At 42.3% G+C, this 22,533-nt stretch overlaps 1 protein-coding gene across 3 annotated transcripts in view; it reads left to right on the forward strand.

The window, feature by feature from the left end:
• The window catches only part of dock11 (dedicator of cytokinesis 11), an 87,542-nt gene that overhangs the window by 31,596 nt on the left and 33,413 nt on the right, over positions 1-22,533 (forward strand). For 2 of the 3 annotated variants that reach the window (XM_017439736.3, XM_017439734.3), the window contains exons 19-35: positions 848-940; positions 3,516-3,639; positions 3,754-3,866; positions 4,925-5,008; positions 5,138-5,227; positions 6,214-6,335; positions 7,752-7,821; positions 7,947-8,066; positions 8,380-8,451; positions 9,348-9,494; positions 9,684-9,767; positions 10,202-10,313; positions 12,213-12,251; positions 14,292-14,473; positions 16,548-16,661; positions 17,661-17,736; positions 19,065-19,141. In XM_017439736.3, coding sequence (XP_017295225.1) covers positions 848-940; positions 3,516-3,639; positions 3,754-3,866; positions 4,925-5,008; positions 5,138-5,227; positions 6,214-6,335; positions 7,752-7,821; positions 7,947-8,066; positions 8,380-8,451; positions 9,348-9,494; positions 9,684-9,767; positions 10,202-10,313; positions 12,213-12,251; positions 14,292-14,473; positions 16,548-16,661; positions 17,661-17,736; positions 19,065-19,141 — 1,719 coding nt within the window. The remainder of the gene's footprint in view (positions 1-847; positions 941-3,515; positions 3,640-3,753; positions 3,867-4,924; positions 5,009-5,137; positions 5,228-6,213; positions 6,336-7,751; positions 7,822-7,946; positions 8,067-8,379; positions 8,452-9,347; positions 9,495-9,683; positions 9,768-10,201; positions 10,314-12,212; positions 12,252-14,291; positions 14,474-16,547; positions 16,662-17,660; positions 17,737-19,064; positions 19,142-22,533) is intronic. The other variant, XM_017439735.3, reaches the window with a different exon arrangement.

Here is a 22,533-nt window from a genome sequence, read left to right on the forward strand (position 1 = left end):
CTGGATGGTGTTCACATCTGGCTTCTTCTCTGCCTGATAGAGCTTTAAGCAGCATCAGTGGATGTCAGGGTGAGCTGTGTTTACAGACAATGATCTGTGGAAGTGTTCCTGAGTCCATGCAGTGATGTCCAGAACAGAATCACACCTGTTTTTACTGCAGTGGCCCCTGAGGGCCCGAAGACTACTTCTCACCCTTTAAACAGGCAGACTGACTGATTACAGGACTGAAGACACCTGTGATGCTGATTACAGGACACACCTTAGTTTGACATGTCCCTCTAGGCAGACTAGCTTCAGTCTTTTCTAGGAGTCCCCTCCTTTTCATCAAGACAAGTTTTATTAGGTTGTTTTTTTTAATAATTCTTTTGAACCAAAAGTCAAAATCATTGATTGATTTTTATTAGTTGATTTTTAGTCATTTAAAAAAGATTTTTTTATCACTTTTGTAAGTTTCAAGTTCTTTCCGTGACCCTTGTGGCATTTTCTGTCTTTAACAAGAAGGTACAAACAAACTGTATGATTGTCATGTTGTGGATGTTGGTGTAAGAGCAGCTTAGAGGAAGACAAAAGTCAGGGTGATGTATTTCTGGAGTTCTGAGTTTCTGTTAGAAATGGTCATAAACAATCCAGCAGAGAAAGACGGAGCACCCTGCTTTATCCTGTTGGGATTCCTCAGAGTCTGTGTTGTCAGTGTGTTACGTCAGAGCATCCTCTCACACTCAGCTTGTTGTTTTCTCCTCTTCACGTTGTCGGTAACTGCTGATTACTGAGCACGTCCTCACAGCTGTTCCTCTAACATCCGTCAGCCCGTGTTTTACGACTCACGGCGTTCCCGCCTGTCTTTCAGTGCATCTACGGCAAGCCGGGAGACTCGCTCTTCGCCAGCAGCGCCTACGCAGCTGTCCTGCACCACAACCAGAGCCCGGAGTTCTACAACGAGGTCAGACAGCAGCCCTTTTCTTTCCTTCTTTGTTTTTTTTTGTTATTTTTTTCCATTTAACTCCTGTTACATAAGAAGGTGAAGTAAGATCTGCTTCAAAGCCTCTGAATCTTTGTTTGTGGTCATTACTGAGGAGCCGGAGCAGCGCCGAGATAATCCAATAAATCTGCCTCTGGACGGAACTGTGAACTCACGCTGGACTGATCATGGGGACGGGGGGCGGGGGGTGGGACAGAGGGGTCCATATGCTCACAGTGTCCCACAGATTAGGATCCTAAGCACGCAGGCATGAAGTTCTCAGCTACAGGGTTTGACTGCCACTCACATAATGGGCAGTTTGTCCTCAGACAAGACTAAAATCTGTACCTATTAGAAACTTTGTGCAGAAATGTTAGAGAGCACCAACGCAGCTACAGCTCAAAGTTCCACCATAACTTTGTAATAATCGAAGGAAAAATGTCTACTTGTTGATGCTTGAGCTGTAAAGGAAGTGTAAAGAGGAACAAAACAAATGCTAAATTTGCTGCCAGTGGCTTTCGTTGTCACCATGGTAACCACACACTTGTGTCTGTCACTCAAACTGCTAAGCTAATGAGTGGCAGGCAGAAATTCAGAATGAAAAATAAGGCTGAAACAGGCGCTGTGTGAAAACTCTTAAGTCTGAGCTTTCAAATGTTTGAGCTGTGAGCAGCAGAAGACGCTGATGGTCACATGTGTCAATTTCTGTGTGTCCACAGTGTTTTATGTAGTAGATATGATTAAAAAAAGTTTGGAGCTCAAATATTATTAAAGTCTATGGAAGCTTGGGTGTGCACTCTCTGCACTCTCAAACCATAAGTCTTACAGCAGCGAGAGACACGCTGGGCGAGAGAAGACAAAAATGTCTCCGTTTTGAACTATAATTAGTATATATTTAAAGTCCAACTTTCTGTGACCTGTTTAAACTTTGATGTTTCTGCAGTGAAGTCCGTCTGAACTGCAGAGCTCCAAGGAGGGCTGGCTTCTCTCACCAGTTTCTCCAAAATCCCATCGGTCTCTATGACAACAGCTGAGCAGAACAGGAGCAAGAAGCTAAAAGCTTGTATTAACAAAACAACAGCTAAAGGCTTAAACCAGCAGAGCAAAAGTTAAAAAGCAAAATGGTACCCAAAAGCTAAAATTAGCAAAAACAGTAGCTAAAAGCTAAACAATAGGTAAATGTTGCGTTTAGGTAAACTGTAGCTAGATGGTAAAACGAACAAGACTGTTGCTAAAAGCTAAAATATAACAAAACATAAGCTAAAATGTCAAGTAAAAAATGGTAACTTACAAAAGTAGTTGAGAAGACAAAAAGAGATCCAGCACGCTATAGCAAATTTCATAGGGAATAATGTTTTTGAAGCAATTGAGGAAATTTTAATGTATTTCTATGGGGAAAATATTTGTAAAAAAAGTTAAATATTTTGAAAAGTTTAAAAGTTACAAAAACCAAATGTCACAGTGCTCTTTTCTCAGTAGAGTTAAACATTTTGACATATGAAAAGTTAAAATAGTACAAAGTATTTAGATGTAGTTTGATTGCAAAAAGATGTACAGAAGAAACTGACAGGTTGAATGCTGAGTCAGCATTCATGCTGTTCAACTTGAAAAGTATTAGAAAATTAATTTAGGATGTTACAAAACAAAGATTTCCCACAGTGATTTTAGTACTGGACCAAGGATTCAGTCTGTCTGCATTAGTTGCTCCTGTCAGTTTTATTCATGACTCACACATTTAATCTGAATATTCCCAGAAACTAAAAGGAGAGTCAAGATTTCTGAGCAGCAGGTCAGTGTTTCTGCTGCTCTTTGCACCAGGAGTCATTTCCTGTCATAAAATCACTGGGAATGAAGTCACAGGAAGAATTTATCTTCTCGCTGTTGCTGCCCTCTAGTGGGTGAAACGCTTTCCCCGCGTCCACCGACAGCTGGGCCAAGCTGCGCAGCAACACGAGCAAAAACAATGAGCAGGTGATAATAAACAGAGCTTAACCTGCTGTGACATCTTGTTAGAAGGTCATTATGGTTTGCAGTCAGCCGTGGTGAAAACGAAACATGAAGGCCGGTCAGCAGAAACATCCAGGTAGAGAGGGAGGAAGCCTACAAAGTGTCGGGGTAAATAAAACTGACACCGACATGTCTGAAAACACACAAGAGAAAAAGAAACAATAAAGAAACACAGAAACGGGAAGCAGTGATTGTAAGGAAAATAAGAAACACAATATTACAGTTTTATGTATATTATGTACCTTTGATCAAACACCAACAACATTTCTTTTATTTGGTTTTATGTCATTAGTATGGCATTACGTCTGTAATTAACTGAGATCTAATTTGTATTTTCCAACTTTTGGCTCACAGACCTTTTTTTGTGAACATTTCTGAGTTCCCCCATCAAATACTACCATTGTGTAAATTTACCACTTGGCTGACTCGGGATAAGCTTCTCGTTCGGCTCCTGAGGTCACCTCTGTAAAAGTGAAGGCGGACTCGTGTTTTTCATGCTTTGGGGTCCGGCTCCTGACCTGCTGAAACGGTGCTGTCCCTCCGTGCGCAGGTTAAGATCGAGCTGCCGGTCCACGTGCACGAGAAGCACCACATCCTCTTCACCTTTTACCACGTCAGCTGTGAGTCCAGCAGCAAGGCCAGCAGCAAGAAGAGGGAGGGAGTGGAGTCACTGGGTGAGGCACACAAAAACAAAACACAAGCAGTGTCTGCATCAGACTCCATGTTGGACCGTGGGGTTTGGGACAAAAGGACTGAAGCATTTATCTGCTAATGTTCTGCTCTTTCAGTGGGCTACTCCTGGATGCCTTTGCTGAAGGATGGCAGGATGCAGTCCTCAGATCTGCAGCTGCCTGTAGCTGCTTCACTACCTGCTGGGTATCTGTGTCAGGACAGCAGAAAGGTACGCTCCCGTTCTGACAAAACAAGGCCGAAGAACTGAGGCGCTTCGTTTGTCTTTGTCACGGGAAGAATGTCTCAAAGAATCCAAACATATCTGTTTTTTAAGCCTAATCACCATTCATCAAAATCTCTCTCTTTAAAGTACCAGAAAGTGAGTTAGTACATTTTTATTTATGTACAGTTGCAGTCAGAAGCTGATAGACCAATTAGGATGAATTTATTTCTTTTTGGCTTTTAATGAATTATTTGAACTAAACTTTTTTCAGCATTTATTGGTTATTGAATATACAAGTTTGATGAACTTTAAAAACAAGAATTTGGTGCACAAGTTTGCATTTATTGTGGATTTTTCTCTAACTCTTTCCATTCAGGTTCCAAATTAAACATAGAAGCTCAAATATGTACAAACACCCCCACTAATATTTGGTTACATCTTCCTGAGCAGGTTGCAGCTCGACCACATGTATTTTATAGCTGCTCCCCCATTTTTAGGGGTTAAAAATGATGTTTTTGCTCCCCCAGTTTTGACTTAAAACATGTTACTCACAGCATTAGGGCAGGTGGTGTTTACTGGTTTGAATTTTGCTTTCTTATTTCGGAACAAAGCAGTTAAAAATCATTGCTACATTCTCTTTTTTTTATAAGTGTTAAAACTGTGCTGTATCCTTTTTTTGAGCAGACTAAATATGGCCTGAAGGTGAAAGTTTTGCAGATGTGTACTTTTTGGTTTCATATTTGTACTTGGCAGTGTTGTTTGTTGGACAGGAAAACAAGAAAAGCGAGACTCTGCAAGTCTCCTGTATGAAAACACAGCGCAGCTTCCAGTCTTTGACAGAGAACGGATTGTTTTCATTCCTGAGTTTACTTCCTCATTTTATGGCCTAATCAGGCGCCCATGATCGTTGGCACAGAAGTGATACAACACACAACTGAAAGGAAATAAAACATGTCCCAGAGCAGATCCCTGAGGCACTCCACAAGCCAGAGGGGGCAGGAAGGAAATGATCCCAAAGTCTAACTCTATTATTTTTTTTTGCTCATTATGTCTTCTTTAAACAGTCCCAACCAGATATCAAGTGGGTGGACAACGCCAAGCCGCTGTTCAGAGTGCGGAGCCATGTCGTATCAACAATCTATCCTCAGGTGGGACGTCTCCTCTGTTCTTCACACGTGGACATACTTTAAATAAGAAACTACAGCAGAACGGACAGAGCGCTGTGATTAGATACAGAAGCTCCAGCTCTGTTGTTTTTTGTTGTTTTTTTTCATCAGGACCTCCATCTGCACAAGTTCTTCCAGCACTGCCAACTGATGAGGACCACATCAGACGGAAACCCAGCAGAACTGATCAAATACCTGAAGGTGAGGCCCCCGTTAGATGTTAGGTTTGCAGTGTTAAAACGGCTGAAAAACAGGGAAACATCCGTGATGCTGCTGAAAATAAAGAGTAGGATCAGTAACGAAAGATTCACGTCACACAGCAACTCATCCCATCACCTGCAGCTCATAACATCATCAAAAGGTTTCAGGAATCTGCAGAAATCTCTGAGCTCGAAGGACGAGGCTGGTCCTTTGAGATGATTGTGATCTTCGGGCCCTCAGGGGCCACTGCATTAAAAATGGGCGTCTCTGAGCAGCAACAAGAATATAGCTGCTCGATCGGAGGCTCTTTGCTGACAGAATGAGTAGAGGCAGTGCATCAGGCTGAAACATAACTAGATTTCTCACCGGGGTCTTTTTTTAAAAAACAATAAAAAAAGCCATGAAGGGGTCTGGAAAAAAAATCTCTCTTAAATCTACCAGGAGTGAAGTAAGCTCAAGTACATACAATTTAATAAAGAATATATTTAACTCCAGAAACTAAGCGATGGATTTCCTACCCAACAACAAATATCTGGATCCCAGAGGAACCCTGCCCACCTAAAGGACAGAGCAGAGCTTCCTGAAATGATTGGCTCCAGCTCCCGTCCCAAATGATGAGCCCGGTCTTCGTTAGCATATTTTAAGGCAGCTGCTCATAATTTTGTTTGGGATGCTTGCCAAACCAGCTTTTAGGAAGTCTATTATGCAAATGTGTTAGATAGTGTGGTGGAGAAACATTGAGGAAACACCTGGACTCACTACAATCGTTTAAGATAATTCATGGTCCGTGTCAGTCGTGAGTGTTGGTCTCTGTAACACTGCAGGTTGACACATTACGGACAAGCATATATCCAAAGAAAAGGAAAAGGTTCAGATGTCATGATTCTTGTCTTACAGGCAGATCTAGTTCTGACGTACAGGAGTTGCATCTAACCTCGTCTGCAGTTTTGAATTTTTCTGACCTCCCGCACCTTTTCTCCCTGCAGTGCCTTCACGCCGTGGAGACTCACGTCATCATCACCTTCCTACCCACGGTGCTCATGCAGCTGTTTGAGGTGCTCACAACAGCCACCAAGGAAGCCCACGAGATCGCCGTCAACTCCCTGCGGTCAGTCAGTCACGTGTTTTCTCTTATTAGTTTCAAACAGAACAATGACGTTTAAAATTCTCTATAAAACAAATTCAGAACCGCACAATTGCTGTTCAGTAAAATGTGTGTCCTCCTGTATCCTACCCGTCTCTGCTCACTTTGGGCTACTGGAGTTCACCTTAGATATGAAGATAGGCAGATCTGAACCAGTTTCTTAATAGTTACTGTTATTTCTCATTGGTGTGGTTTTTAGGCCTGGACATCTGATGTTTTACCGGTGGTTCTTAGAGTGTTTCTGCTGGAGTATAATGGTGTAAAAGGTCCCTCCAACAAACAGGGGCCAACCTATTTGTCCTGAACTCTAACACTTAAATCTTAAAACCAGTCTTGCCGATGGTGTGTTACTGGTGTAATAATCATATTTTATCACTGCCGTTAAAATGCAAGCGGTCACATTTTGTATCAATTTGCAAATGAGAAAATCCCCTTTTACAAAACACTTGAAGACGGGCTTGAGACGCCTGAAAGGACTGAGGCAGCATGGCGGGTTGAAGTCAGCCTCCTGCTGTTGGTAGTCACAGAGTTGAATCGGTCAATATATGAGAGGGTAAGCCAGTGTCAACTCTCAAGGGTGTGATGTGGTGATAGCAGACAGTCTGACTTTGGGATCAGAATGACATGTATCAGACAGAGATGTTTATTTTATGCACAGCGCTCCACAGTAATGCAGCCGAACTACACTCTATGCTTTCTTTACCTACTCACTGCTGACTGCCTTATTGAGAGCACACATTTAGCGAGAGCATTGAAAATATTCCTCAATGGAATATTTGACATATTTCATTGGGAAACCAGAAGTGGGATGGCTGGGGATGGATCGGTCCATCACAGGGACAGAAATCGCTGCGGTGACAGGAGCCCAGGGGTGGACGGGATCTGTCCCGTGTATCCTAAGGCTGTGGATGTTGTAGGGCCACCCTGGTTGAAACGCCTCTGCAACATTGCATGGTTATCAGGGACAGTGCCCACAGAGTGGCAGTCTGGGATGGTGGCGTCCATCTTTAAGAAGGGCGACCAGAGGGTGTGTTCCATCTACAGCCTAACCTGGATGAAGAACTTTGCCTCTTTCTCCACACTCTGTGTTCTATGACTGATGTCTCAGCTGATAAGGTACCAACTTTTGATAACTATTAGACAAAACATCATTTTAAAGTAGACTGGGCCCCAAAGCCTACATATAAAACGAGAACAGGACATGACTGAGGATACAGCCTTGAGGAACTCCACATGTACGTTAAATCTGACCTGACCCACTGCAGAGCAGATCATTTAATCCCCACTCACCATTGGAGTTGATGTAAAAGAATATTATGATCCACAGTACTGAAAGCAGGTGGCAGAGTTTCCTGAATGTTTCCCGCTCTCTCCTTTCAGAGTGATCATACATATAGTGTCCAAATGTCACGAGGAAGGACTGGAACATTACCTGCGCTCTTTTGTTAAGGTGACAACACAAGCAAACACAACATTTTCCAAATTACACCACTCATTTCTGTTTTGGAACAGAAGCAAATAAGTTTGTTTTCTACTTAAAGCCCAGCTAATGCTTGTTTTTTTTTTTTATCTTAGTATGTCTTTTTGACTTCTGCGTCTGGAAGCTCGGCGACCATCCACGAGGTGCTGGCCACTGCTGTAACGACTGTCCTCAAGCAAACTGCTGATTTCAACACCATCAACAAACTGCTGAAGGTACTTGTCAGCCGGGGCCTGCTGTCGGCACATACAGCAGCCGAAATGCTACGATGAGCAGCAGGGGGCATAATTCCCTTTAAAACAGCAGAACATGGCAGTTTGTTACTGCTACTGTACGTGATTTAAAAACAAAACCCTTTCAGCGTGTAGCTGCTTGCGCTGAATGTTCGATCCCTCAGTGACGGTTTTTTCCAATCGTCATCCCCACTTGCGGTAACTCTTGATGTCATTTTCTCAGGAAGACCGCGTGGGAGGAAACGCCGCATCCCGACTAGTTGTAACTTTGCTCTCTTGCTATTTCTGTCTGCAGTACTCGTGGTTCTTCTTTGAAACCATGGCGAAATCCATGGCACAGTTCCTGCAGGAGGAAAACCGCATCAAGGTTGGTATTCAGTGGCACAGACAATAACGGTCCTTTGCTGGGAGGGATTTCTCACGCTGTGATGCTGCAAAACACGTCAAGTCACTTAAACACAACTCAGCTGCAGGCCTGATAATGGGAAGAGGTTTAGTTTTTATTTGTATACATGTAGGTGATCCGTCTCCATAATGACTCAACTATTTAAAGCTTTTAGGCTTAGATATTCAAATTTGAATGAAATCTTTACTTATAGCTTCAGCTTTCATCTTATGTAACAGTTTGTGGTCAGAGGACTCAGCCAGCCTTAGTGTTTTTGACGTTCTATAATAATTAATAGTTTAGACCTTTTTAAAAGCTGGGTTTTGGTAGAAGTTTGTGAACAGGAAACATCTTACCTGTTGTAGATACAGTTGTAACCAAAATTAACATTTGGAGTACCTTTACAACCGATCAGCTCCTGGAGTCATCCCATTTTAACATGGCTGCCACAGCTAACTGACCTACAACTCATCCAGTCTTACAGATATTGAGCTAAGATTAGTCGTGGTAGTAGCTGAGAGTCGTCCTCAACACGTACTCCGGGCGCTTTGACTTCTCGGTAAATCTCACAAATATTACATGAGATCACGCGTGATGTAATTCACAAGGATTGACCATAATGGCCACAACTCCAACATGTTAAACAACATAAGGTGACCTCAGTGTAAAACTCTGGCATGAAAGGCAGCAGGTGATATGCATTCCCTCAAGGAATTTTAGGTCTTTTTTTACTCATTACTAAGGATAATGTCTGCAAATTATCCATCTATAAGGAAAATGCGCACATAGCAGGGGTTGTCTTTTTTTTATATGTGACATTGTTTTTGGGTGATGTAAACTGTAAAAAAAAAACAAAAAAAAAACGTATCATCACGTAGATGCCGCGGCCTCAGCGTTTCCCGGACAGTTTCCACCAGGCGCTGCAGTCCCTGGTGCTGTCCATCATGCCCCACATCACCATCCGGCCCAACGAAATCCCTGAAGAAGCTCGGAGCATCAACCTGAGCCTGGCGAGTCTCATCAAGGTCCGCCACCCGCATTCAAATCATGAAACCCGTTTGTTAAATTTAGATCTATCTGAATAAAAGCTGTGACAGAGTCAAACTGTTGGATTTCCGGATTATTAACCTCAGCATAATCGGTCCCAAACGATTTCCTGTTCTGACGTCCAGGAACCACAGTCTCTCTCTGTTAACCACTCTTTGTTTCCTCAGAGGTGCCTGACGTTCATGAACAGGGGCTTCGCCTTCGGACTCGTCAACCACTACATGTGCCACTTCGGGCTCAAAGATCCGAAGGTACGAGCGAGACGCGGCAGGTCCGACACACAGGTGTCACACACTCAGACGGAGGGCATGAGATTCAAACCAATCAGAATGCGTTGTCCCCGGATCCTGTAAGGGCTTTGTTTTTTGTTCCCGTGGGAGTCAGACCGGCTTGTCCTCTCATCACACCGAAACGGGTTTTATTAGAACCAAATGAGGTCAAAGGACACTCAATTCTAACACTGTGGGAGTTGTCCGCTGTTACTTTATTTGTCATTTCTGATTGAATTTTTCAGCGCGCCTCTACGTTCAGACATTTTATTTGACTAGCAAAGTGGAACAACCGCAGGTGCACGCAAACCACCGGCCCGTTTCTAAACAAATGTTTTTATTCTGGATGTTCTGATGGCTGACATTTGAATATGTGCGTGCAGAAGGTCCACATGCACGTGTGCTTTTTGTTGCAGGTGTTGACAGAAATGAAGTTTGAGTTCCTCATGACCCTGTGCAACCACGAGCACTTCATCCCGCTGAACCTGCCCATGGCCTTCGGTCGCACCAAGCTGCAGAGAGTGCAGGGTGAGCGACGCCTCGGAGCACGTCCGAATCCATCCACCGCGTCTTACATTTTGTTCTAATGTGCATCCAGCACACTGACAGCACATCACACCCACCTGCTGTTACTCATGGCCCTCATTAACTTATGTAACCACATGTTTTCACACAAGTAAGAGGTACAACCCCAAATTTGAAAAGGTTGGGACATTATGTGAAATCTACATACAAACAGAAAGCAATGACTGGCAGGTCTCATAAACCCATATATTATTCACAGTGGAACATAATAAACATCAAATGTTTAAACTAAGAAATTACGTTTTTGGGGAAAAGAAGGTAATTTAGAATTTTATGACCGTAGCATCTCAAAAAAGTTGGACAGGGGAAGAAAAGGCTTTAAAATTAAGTGGTACTAATAAAAAAACAGCGGTAGGAGCATTTTGTGACTAATTAGATTAATTAGCAACAAGTCAGAAAGAGGACGGGGTATAAAAAGAGCATTTTAAAGAGGCTGAATCTGTCAGAAGTACAGATGGGCAGAGGTTCACCGGTCTGAGAAAAACTGTAGTGCATTAATTTCAGAATGGTGGGACTTCACAGGAAGAAGGTCACAGGTTTGTTTCCCGGTCATTTCTGGGTAGATTTTGCATTTTCTCCAGGTACTCTGGCTTCCTCCCACACCCCGGAAACATTAGGTTTATTGTTAATGCTAAATTGTTCCTGTGTGTGAGTGAGAGTGTGAATGAATGACTGTGTCCGTGTGTCCCTGTGATGGACGTGTTACCTGACTATGGTGCACAATGACTGATGGAGAGAGGCACCAGCTCCCCCGTGATCTGGAAAGGAAAAAGTGTGTAAAGAAAATGGATGGAAAGATGTTCCAACAGAAAATTGTAAAAACCTTGCAATTTCTACCATCTACAATCTATAGTATCATTAAAAAGTTTCAGGAGTCTGGAGAAATCTCTGAGCTCAAAGTACAAGGCTGAAACAAACATCCGTATTGGATGTCTGTGATCTTCGGGCCCTCAGGGGCCACTGCAGTAAAAACAGGTGTGATTCTGTTCTGGACATCACTGCATGGACTCAGGAACACTTCCACAGATCACTGTCTGTAAACACAGCTCACCCTGACATCCACTGATGCTGCTTAAAGCTCTATCAGGCAGAGAAGAAGCCAGATGTGAACACCATCCAGAAACTCTGCTGTCTTCTCTGGACCAAAGCTCAGTTAAGGTGGACTGAGGGAAAGAGGAGGACTGATCTGGGGTCAGGCAAATTGAAAATTGAAATTACTTTTTTGAAAACCACAAACGCCACATCCTCCGTACTAAAGAGGAGCGAGACCATCCAGCCTGTTATCAGTGAACAGTTCAAAAGCCTGCCTCTCTGATGGTATGGGGGTGCATTAGTGCCTCTGGTATGGGCTGCTTCAGACAGTCACCTTCATTGTAGAAAAGTATATGCAGGTGCTCTTGTCCAGCTAGAATCCTCCATCAGGTCAACTGGTAACTCTAATTTGTCCTTAGGTCTGAGTGAGAGTGTGAATGGTTGTCTGTTTCGTTTGTCTCTGTGTCCCTGTGATGGACTGGAGACCTGTCCAGGGTGTCTCTCGCTCAGTCACTGCTGGAGATAGACACCAGCTCTCCGCAACCCAGAAAGGAGAAAAGCGGGGAAAGAAAATGGATGGATGGAATTTATTAGTTGAAACATATGATATGTTTACTTTGTTCCACTGTGAGTAAAATATGGGTTTCTGAGATTCTGGTTTTATTTACATTTTACACAACATCCCAACTTTGTTAGCTTTGGGGCTGTAAACTGCTGCACGAATTATTTACCCCTAAATTCTTTATTTTCACCCCCCCCACCTTTCTGTTTTTTTGTGTGTGTGTGTGTGTTTGTTTCGCTTGTGGTCAGATTTTATTCCGTATGCGACGGAGCTTTTTGGCCCTGTAGGTAGGTGATGCTCACCGCTCCGTAACATTTGCTACCGTATGCAAACACTTGGCTCATGAGCAGTTCTTGTTCCGACTGACATTAACCCTCCCGCCCGCCGTCAGCCCCACTCCCTCCTTCCTCTCCACTCACTCCTGCTTCCTGTTGCCTGCCGTCGGGGCCTTCTTGTTGTAGAGGAGAGGAGCCCTGCTGTTCTGGGAATCGGCTCTCTCCTCGCTGCCTAATTGACTGGTAATCAAGAGGAGAGCATCTCTGCGGTCTCTTCTCTCTGCCTCTGTCATTAGCGCAGATATTTCAGATAGTTTCCAGCTTTTTCCCTTTTTCCAGCATTAACACCATGTCACTGTGAAGCTGACCGGGCTGATAACCTCTCCATTCTGGTGGACTCTATCTCTGGTTCTGATCAAGTTATTGTTTTTTTTTTTCTCTCTGAATGTATTGATTGAAAGTTCAAACATCAAAACATCCCTGGTGAAAGCAACGTGTCATGACTTATTTTATGGAATGAATTATTTAAACTCTTATCATCTCCATGTTGTGAAAATAATGGTCTGAATGACAGTCTTTGTGCTTTTTTTGGTGACTTTTCTGCATATGGGTTTGCACTGTTGTACTTTGAATGATTGATCTTCTCCCAGTTTGCATCTGTGGTTTGTTGCAACTGTTGATGGTGTCATTTCAGTTCAGTACCGTGTTTTATGAGGCTGTTTAAGGCCCTGTTCACACTACTCTGGATAGTTTTGGGGATTAAAAATGAAGACTTACAAACATAGTTAGTGAGGGATCTGCGTGGACTCCAAATGATAATGACAAACATGGCAGCTTTTTGACACACACCCTCTATCACTTTGTGCCCTAGAAATTTAATTAATTTCTCTGCATCCGCCTGACTTTGTTCTGATCCTGTCGCCTTTAAGCTTGGTGTGCTGAAAAGGTAAATAACTGAGAGGACATTGTAAATGGTGTCCAGTGAAAAAAAAAGAGCTGCAGTTGTTTGGGGAGAATCTTTAGCTCATCAAAATAAAAAGATGGACAAAGTGTCATCGCCTCCTTTCATTGTTAGAAAAGAAGTAGCTCAGTTTCTGGGTGCTGCCATGTAGTTTTGGAACCAGAGTCTGTGCAGTGGTGGGGGCTGTAAGCCCCACCTACCCCTCACACACAGTCATTAAAAACCTAATTAGAACTAAACATATTAAAAAATGCAACAGCGGGGTAAGAACTATTGATATAGTTTTAGTCCTCTTGGTGTATAGGACTTAAACTTGTACTGCTGCCAGCCTACAGGGGGCGCTTGTTCTCGTTTGGCTTCAACTTCTGCATTGAGCTCCTGTGTCTCGTTATTAATATATGCTGATGCTTTAGCCAAGCCGAGCATGTTCTTTCTCTGTACTTTTAAAAGTTGTTAATGTGGATAACCTCGCCACCTAGAGCAGCGGCATGGGTGATTCCTTGTATCTTTGCTACAGTCTGTGTTTATAAAGTGTTGATTAGGCATGAAAATAAATAATCAGAAGGAGAAATAAAATCCAGAGGAGTGAAGACGGGGCCTAAGCCGAAATCATTTCATTTATTTATTTATTGAATCATTTTGTGACTTTTACTTAAGTCCTGTTGAACAAATCTGTACATTGATACATAACCTAAATAATTCACGGTAAAAATAAATAAGTACTCCTCTAAATTCAAAGGTTTTATGAATCAGGGTTTTTAAAAATAATTTTTGGTAGTTAGGTAAATAATAGTATTGTATATAGTTCTTCATCTGAAATTGCGTTACCATATTTTAAATTGAGTTTTAGACCAAATAACTTCTTTATTTTCTGATGTGTAAAATGTGACAATTGAACTAGATTTAACTTTTCAGTATGACTGTAAGACGACTCAATATAAGGAATAATAAAAAACAACCTTGTTTAAGAATCTCATCAGTTAGCTTTAGTTTGACTCGTTCTTTGATCAAGATGAACTGTTAGGGTGTAAATGACCCGAGCCTGTAGTCTGGAGTGATGGACTGACACTTCCTGTCTGACCCGACTGCAGAGCAGAGTCTGGAGTTCAGCCTGACGGAGGAATACTGCCGGAACCACTTCCTGGTGGGTCTGCTGCTCAGAGAGGTGGCCGAGGCCCTGCAGCAGGGGCCCGAAGTCCGACAGCTGGCCGTGGGCGTGCTGAAGAACCTGCTCATCAAACACGCCATGGACGAGCGCTACACCACCTTCAAGGTGAGGAGGAGCAGATAAATAAACCGAGGGAGGAGAAGAATGGGACACATTGTTCGGGATGATAAACATCTTTAAAAAAACAAACAAAAGAAAAGCCTGAGTGAAAATAAAGAAACTCTTCTTTCCAATCTATCATTAATAAAAATAATATGAAATAATTTACACGGCATGTCTCTCCACCTACTGAGGACCAGTCCTCCTCTCTTATCAGTCTGTTTATTTTCAAACAGGACCTTATTGTTTTAAAGTTAATGTTTGATGTGGCACGAGTGTGCAACCGCTCTCAGGATTAACGGCGTGTTCCCATCGCTCAACAAGATACCAGAGTCTGTTATGCAAACAAGGCATTGTTTAGCGTCCAGCCGTGGTGATGGAAGGCGTTAGGAGACATGGACCAACAGCTTCGTGTCTCCTGTTACCCACTGAGATGAGTTTATCTACATCTGGTCCCTCCTGTTCCTCTGCACAGCCAGGAACACTTACTGTACCCTCACTTTTATATTTTAAACTTCTCTTAGGATGAGGTGTACCACAGTGTTTGGTTACAACTTCAGGACTCGCTGAGCCGGTCGAGTCACAGAACCTGAACATCACACATTGTTTGCCCCTCCATACACAAACAGAGCTTTATGTGAGGAAAAAAATATATATTTAAAATTACTGTTCAAAGTGTTGTTTTTAAAAAAAAAAAACATTTCTGTTCTCTCTGTGTGGTCAGAAGAAAAGAGCCATCACTTTTAGAAAAGATCCACATCCTGTAAGACATCCCCACTCAAAAAAAAAAAAATTGAGAAAGGTTTTTGTTTTGTTTTGTCTTTTTTTTTTAATTAATTAATTTACAAATGAACAATGCAAATTAAGAAACATTTAAACAAGTTGAATGTACCCAAGTTAGCCTAAGGCTAATTTTCATCAATGAGAAAGTCACAATTTCAAGTTAAAAGTTGAAATGTTGAGGGAAAAAAGTCAAAATATTATTTACAGAAAAAAATCAAAGAAATGTTATTTTCAAAAAAAAGTTGTTTCAAGACTAAGTTGGAGGAAGTGAACCTCACTGTCCTCTTGAACCCGGCTGTTTTTGTTCCTTTTGTTTGTTTGTGTTGTTTTTGTATCTAATGGTTATATGGGTGCACTCAGCTACCCACATAATAATATAATATACAGCTACTGGGTTAGCTGCAAAATAACAGAATGTTTCATCTGAACCAGTTCATGGTGCTGTCTTTTCAATAACTTGGGTCAGCCCTTCACAATAAGAGTCTCAAACACAAAGTGTCGACTTCTAAATATTTTCAAAAACCCTGGTGGTCTAGACTGCAGTATTCGTTTTACTGAAGAAGAATATTTTAAGATATTTCTCTAAGCGTCATAGTTCATAGAGTTTTTTGTTGTTGTTGTTGTTTTTTAGGTTAACACGTTTGAGTCAAAACCTGATGTTTAAATGCAAAGCAAACAGACAAAAACCTAACTAATATTGTGTCTACATGTAAAATTTGAAACAAGTTTCCTCCATCTGTTAAATTAAGTTAACTGAGAAGCTCAAGTTAAAGAAACCCTAGCTAGCTTGTAATTTGTTAGCATTTTCAGGATGCTAATTGTTGCATTTTCAAGCTACAATATTATCTTATAAAGATGGATTAGCTCACCGTTTTGTATTTTCTTTCCCCAGCTTCTTGTAAGAATAAAACTGAAATTATTGTTAATGTATTGTTATTTATTGTGTTAATGTCTGTTGTAGAAATTTATTTCTGTTTTATAAAGTTTTAGAGCTAGTTAGCTTCAAATTTTGAAGTTGTCGAGCTACCTAGCTACATGCATACAAACACATTGACTCTTACTGACTGCCTTTATTAGTCTTAGAGGGAAGTTCATGTAGAAAAAAATAAGTGTTAGAGAAGAAAACCAACAAATGCATTAAAATCATTCTGTGAATGCATGTTAAAGCCATTTTCTTTTGTTTAATTTCTTCAAGACGGTCAGAAAGTGGTGACTGCGATTTAATGGCGCGTGCAGCATTTATTTTTACCTTTTTAAATGATGATAAGGGCTAATCTGGTTTTACTCCTTGTGTCAGAACCAACAGGCCAGGATCTGCATGTTGTACCTGCCGCTGTGCGAGCTGCTCTACCAGAACCTGAAGCAGCTGGCTGCTCAGCCGCAGACCTCCAGCCCCGGGCTCGGCCTCAACGTGAGTCCTCCCTTTACACAAGCCACCGGGCTTCTGGTTTCTGATGAGAAATGCAACAGGCAGCTTGTATTATTGCTGTTTCCATTTAGAAAATACTTTCTATAACACTAAGAAAAATGTGTTTTCAAGACTTGAAGAGCTCTTTGTCAGTTCAAGAGGACCCTAGAGGTTTTAGGTTACCAGATCAAGTACAGTCATGTACTTTAGTAAAAAGGTACATGTTCCTTCAGTTCAAAAAATCTTTTCTTTATCATTTTGTAAATATAGGAAATGCAACCTCAGATCCACACATAAGGAATTGTTGTCATTATTAACTTATAAAATACTTAAAAGGTGTGAAAAATCGTCCATTTCATGATTCAGAAGTTTGTAAAACCACCTTTATCATTCTGGATTGTGTAAACTCAGGCTGACGTTTGTGCAGAGACTTTAGCCCACTCTTTTTCTTTAAATTGTTGCGTCAGTTCTTTCTGAGGTTTGGGGGCATCTGTTTCTGCACGGCTGGCTCCAGATCCCACCGTGCCGTTTCAGTCATGTCGAGAAGTTCGACTGGCCGTTGCAACACCTTAATATTTTCCTGACGTAGATTTGCTGCTGTGTTCTGAATCACCGACCCGTTGTCCGTTAAGTTCAGACATGTAGAGGCGCAGAGAGTCTAAAGTGTTGCCTGATGGACTCCAGATTGTTGAGAAATGATCGTATTAACCCTTCCCAGACTGAGAGGAAGCAACAGTTGCTTCTTCGAGGTCGTTGCTGTTGTCTTTGCTTCTCGACATTTTGTTAAGAAACACCTGGGTGTTCAAGCACAGAGGTACGTCAGCTGAAACGGTTTTGCAGGAGCCACTGTAAAGCTGACAGTTTGATAAACAGGTTTTAATTCATCTGGATTCAATATATATTTATATATTTCATGGTAAAACTCAGTCATCTTGACAGAAACATGAAGGAAGCTCTGAGTGCCTATCAGTCTGATTGTTGTTGTTTTTTGTGGTCTGCCAGGGCTCCAGAGATGACCTGATATCAACCAGTTCCACGGATAGCCGGAGAATCAGCGCTGTGATTGACAAAGACCGCAGTGAGTGGAGAACCGCAGATATTGCACAGAACGTATGCCATCCGACGACTTCCTGTTTACACATTGTCCAGTCGTCAACACACCGGCCCACAGCACCGCAGCGAGATCCATGTAACACACAGCTCCATCCATTAGCAGCACTCTGTGGGGAAGGCCCAGCTGTGCAGCACCGAGTGTGTTACTGTTTATTTCTGCTCGGGGTTTGTTAGCACAGATGTGCTGCTTTCCCAGGCCGCGCTCCTCTGTTATCCTAAAGAGTTTTTGATTTGGGCATCGCTCTCCGGTGACACGGCGATGATGGTGTTAAGATGAAAGTAGGTCAAAGAAAGGGCAGGGATACCACATTAATATCAAAAGGAAGTATCAGAAGCGTTGAATGTTTAAAATCCAGTGTGCATTAGTGGTTCTGCATCAGTTCTGATGAGCTTCTTTGATGCCTGGGATGCAGATCATTAAGACAGACGCTGATTGGACCGCTGATTGGACACTCTTTTTGAACAATTTAGGTGTATTTGTAAAGACTTACTGACTGAGTGATTACAAATCATTCATTTGTTTTACACAATTTGTCATAATAGGACTTGGCAGTGTTGGCTGTCAGAATGAGCTCCTGGGTGGCTTGAAAACAGCCTCAAACATCACTTCCTGTAGCCAGGGGTGTTCTCCAGGGATCCGTTCTGGGGCCATCATTAGTAAGGCCCGCCGGCATAAAAGGCAGGCAGTTTACAGATATCGAGCTTAAATTTGTTGTGATAGTAGCTGAGAGATCTGTGTTTGAAACTTTGGCATGCAACGTGGCGGGCGATATGCATTCCTATAAAGAATGCTAGTTTTTCATTTAATGCTGTTTTGAGCTGCTGCCTGTATTGGCCAGGACATTGTTGTTGATTTGGTTAAATAAAAGTAGCATTTCTTGAAGGAATGCTTATCGCCCGCCGCTGCACATGCCAAGGTTTTAAGCTCAGATCTCGTTTGATCAGTCAGGATGACTCTCAGCTACTACCACACAAGATTTTCCCTCAATAGCTGTACGAATGATTGAGTTAAAGCTATTTTTGTTTTTGCCAAGGACCTTTCCCTTCAAGTTTGAATCTGTCCAACATCTTAGTTCAGTATTTTATTTTTTCTTATTGTTTTAGGAATATGAAGTGCAGCTGTGCCGCTCACAGCCTCTGTTACAGCAAACCCCAATCTGATCACCTTGTGTCAAATCATGAGTTGAACTTCGATGAACAGGGTGCTACTGTCAGCTTAACAACCAGCTGTTGTGTTAACAACATCACAAGTTGTTTAGTTTCAGTAAGAATTCTGCTCTGCGCTGGTTCCAGCTCTTCAGAACGGCCAAATGGTGCGGCGAGAGGACTCCAGAAGCTCCCTGTTTATGGACTCTTCCGACTGCACCGAGGTGAGGACGCTTTCCATAAACCCACTGTCCAAATCAGTACGAGCAGGGGAGGGCAGAAAGATAACGCAGATTTGTACTCCCCGGTGTCTGAATCTTTGTAAATAAATGGAGATTCCCAGACGAAATCTGAATAAGCAGGACAGTTTCCGAGTTAAACTGGATGTTCCAAATAAAGGTGGGGTGGGGGCAAATTTAGGACTGGTTGCCCGGTGTTTCTCAAAGATGGATTGGAAAGGATTTATATTTTTCTCTCTCCACGGTTTTATAAAATCATTTCCCAAGAAACCACTTGAATTGAATGGCATCGTACTGCTGCACACCTTAAGACTCGTTTAAAGAGAGAGAGTGGGACAAAAGAATAGTTGGGAAAACGGGTGTGCTGGTGACGCCTGGCAAACAGGTGTGTGGACCTGAAATCAAAAACTGCAGACGAGAACAATGAGCAAGAACTCCAAAAAATGTTCTCAAATGTCTTGAAACCAAAGAACAAGAGCTGACTTAAAAAAGGAAAGGCGTCACCACACGGGTCTTAGTTCCTTTAGGCATTTTAATGTGACCGTGGCTTCATTGTTTTGGACAAAACCTTAATCATCAATGAATGAGGCCATTCAAAAAGCAAACACGGAGCAGGCGTTTGGTGTGTGGCGCTCCATCAGTGGAGCTGTGGCGCTCTGCCACGGCACTCACAGATAAATAAAACAAGCTCCTTTGTTTAATTAGCTGGGTAGTCTGGGTTATATAGCTTGCGGCAGTCTGAGCAACAATGTGCTGATTGTAGAACACATGGGAAGCTGAATAAACCCAACAGGTGATAGATGAGGACAAACTTTATTTTATCTGGTTGGTATGAAGATAATCAGATATTTATTGTTCCATTGGACTTTTGTTTGATAATTGCATTGTAAATTTGGCTGTAGGCTATCAATAAGTGCACTGTAACCAACAGACTAAGCAGTTTTTTTATTTATTTATTTGCTTAAAATGTATGTCTCGACCCAGTTTAAATGATAAAAGATAAGTAGTTTTAAGCAACGCACAAGTGGCAACTAATTTCTTTTGGTTTGGATTTTACTCACTTGTCAAAGTTACGGTAGACTTTTTACTTCTAAGAACAAATATATCTTAAAAAAAACTATTTTGTCATTTGCCATGAGTTTTATCATAAAATGAGTTTAATGTAAAAACATTTCCGCTAATTTAAATGAAATAAATTAATCAAGTCTTCGCTAAGGGTAACGCCTCACTGGGCTGCAAATGTTGGGGGCTGGTTAGAGATGCAAAATTGATAAAAAAATATGCAGACTTTCGCTCTGAATCGCACTGAATGACACGTCTGCATACGTAAGGCCAAATAAAGTGCAGCTCGACGATTAGTTAGAATTAGGTGGGACAAAAAAAAAAGTAATCCCTTAAAACAACAGCCTGGGCTCAGTCAACATATTGGTCCAATCAGGTACCTAACCCTCGTGTAAAGTCTTCACTCACATCAGCTGTGGCATCTGCTGCAGAGCAGCTTGTGTCAGGGTTCTTTTTACATAACAAGGTTTTAGTTCCTGAAACAGATTAAGGTACTTGTACGTAGTTCAGTTACAGTCAATAAAGAAGTGATTTACTCTCCGGTGCCTGAGGGTTTCAGGGCCTTCCTGTTGCTTAAAGAGCTGCTGGTTCTGCTCCAGACCGTGAGACATGGGTGTTCACGCCGTTTCTAATCCGCCGCTGAAGTCTACACTACTTGGTAGTTTTTGAACCGAAGAATACAGCAGATTGATGTCAGCACAGGGTCCATGGACTCAGTGTTCATTTATAATAAATAAATTTTAAAAAAGCCAGGTTTTTGGTTCTGATGGCTGGGGGAGCAAACACTTGATGACAGCAAAAGAGCTTTAAGTCACAAGCTGAACATTAGTCAGCTCCAATTATTTCAAAGTATTTTTACAGAGCATCAGGAGCTATAAGGTGAGGCTGAGGGTGTCCAACATGCTCCAGGATCGTCTCCTCCTGAGGAGTGAGCTGCAGGATCATGTTTCCAACATCTGCAGCAGGTTGGTGTTGGAGCAGCTGCTCGCTCAGTGGGGTGAAGATATTTGGTCGTTTTTTGTGACAAAACGAGCAACGAAGAAGCTTCAGTCCAAGAAGAACATAAAGAACAGACTGAAAATTGGCAGGAAGAACAAGGATTGGACTGGATTTTCCGATGAATCCCCCCCAAAAATGTTTGAGGCGTATGGGAGTGGGCTCACTCACAGTTCTGCCTAAGAACACTGCCATCGATAAAGACCAGGGTCTAAAGGCCCCCTAAGAACAACGGTCTCCAGTCCATCACAGGGACACAAGGAGACAAATGAGACAAACCATCCACACTCTCACACCAAGGGACAGTTAACCTACCAGGCATGTGTTTGGACTGCACAATATGTATTTGAAAAGACCTTTTTAAAATTTAACCACAACCATGTAGATCCTGATGATTTTAGGTGTTTGTAGCCAGAAGAACAACAGCTCCTATAATGTTGGGGTCTAAAAGCTTTAACAGGATGAGACTACTTCCATTTCTGTCTTTTTTACAAAAGTATGCTCTGCTAGCCCTAAAGCAATGGTCCCCAACACAAGATTAAACCATCTCAAGTAATCCTAAGTGACTTTTTACATTCTGGTGTCTCAGTTTTGTGTCTTTAATGCAAAGCTACTTGAGTAAAAATAACTTCAACATCTTTGTTTAAACAAGGCTTCAGTTCCGAGGACGAGGATCCTGTTAATGTCTCCGAAAAACAAAGAGCTGCTTGTTACTCAGCTTTTCTTCGTCTCCTGCCATTGGGACAGAAAGGTTCGGCTCATCGGTATGCAGAGTCTGCGTAGCCACGTTCAAGGACCTGGGCCATAAAAAAGAAAATCATTAAGTCCAACAAAAAAAAAGATGACAGGTTTTTGGATCACAGTGAGAGAGGGGTGTGCAAAACCTGCCTGCCCGCATGAAAGAAGAATGCAGGCGGTGAGAAGGAAGCGTGTTAAAAATGTTGTCAGGGGGAGGTTCAGCAGCATTTAAACAGCCGAGCTCTTTTTATCGCACGAAACGTTTCTCCATCTGACACAAAGCCCCGCTTATCGCTGTCACGAGCTGCGCTGCGTTTTTAGGACGCCCGCGCTACACCCTTGCTGTTAAAAAGGAGTGGATGAAGCGTTGAAATACGGACCAACAGCCTTCTTCGGGCTGCACCAAAACTTTCCCGGTGCAGATCTGCATCGTTGGTTTTCTCTTGAAACGTTTTCTGTTGACTCTTGACGTCATCGTGGCGCCTTTTCGGCCTCCTGATGACTCCTGACAGCTCAAACTGTTTGCACGTGTTTACCTTTGTCTGTTGGTCTGCCGCCCACAGGGTTTACACAAACCTGTG

Source organism: Kryptolebias marmoratus, linkage group LG7 (assembly GCF_001649575.2).
Source record: "Kryptolebias marmoratus isolate JLee-2015 linkage group LG7, ASM164957v2, whole genome shotgun sequence".
In the NCBI taxonomy this organism is placed as follows: Eukaryota; Metazoa; Chordata; class Actinopteri; order Cyprinodontiformes; family Rivulidae; genus Kryptolebias; species Kryptolebias marmoratus.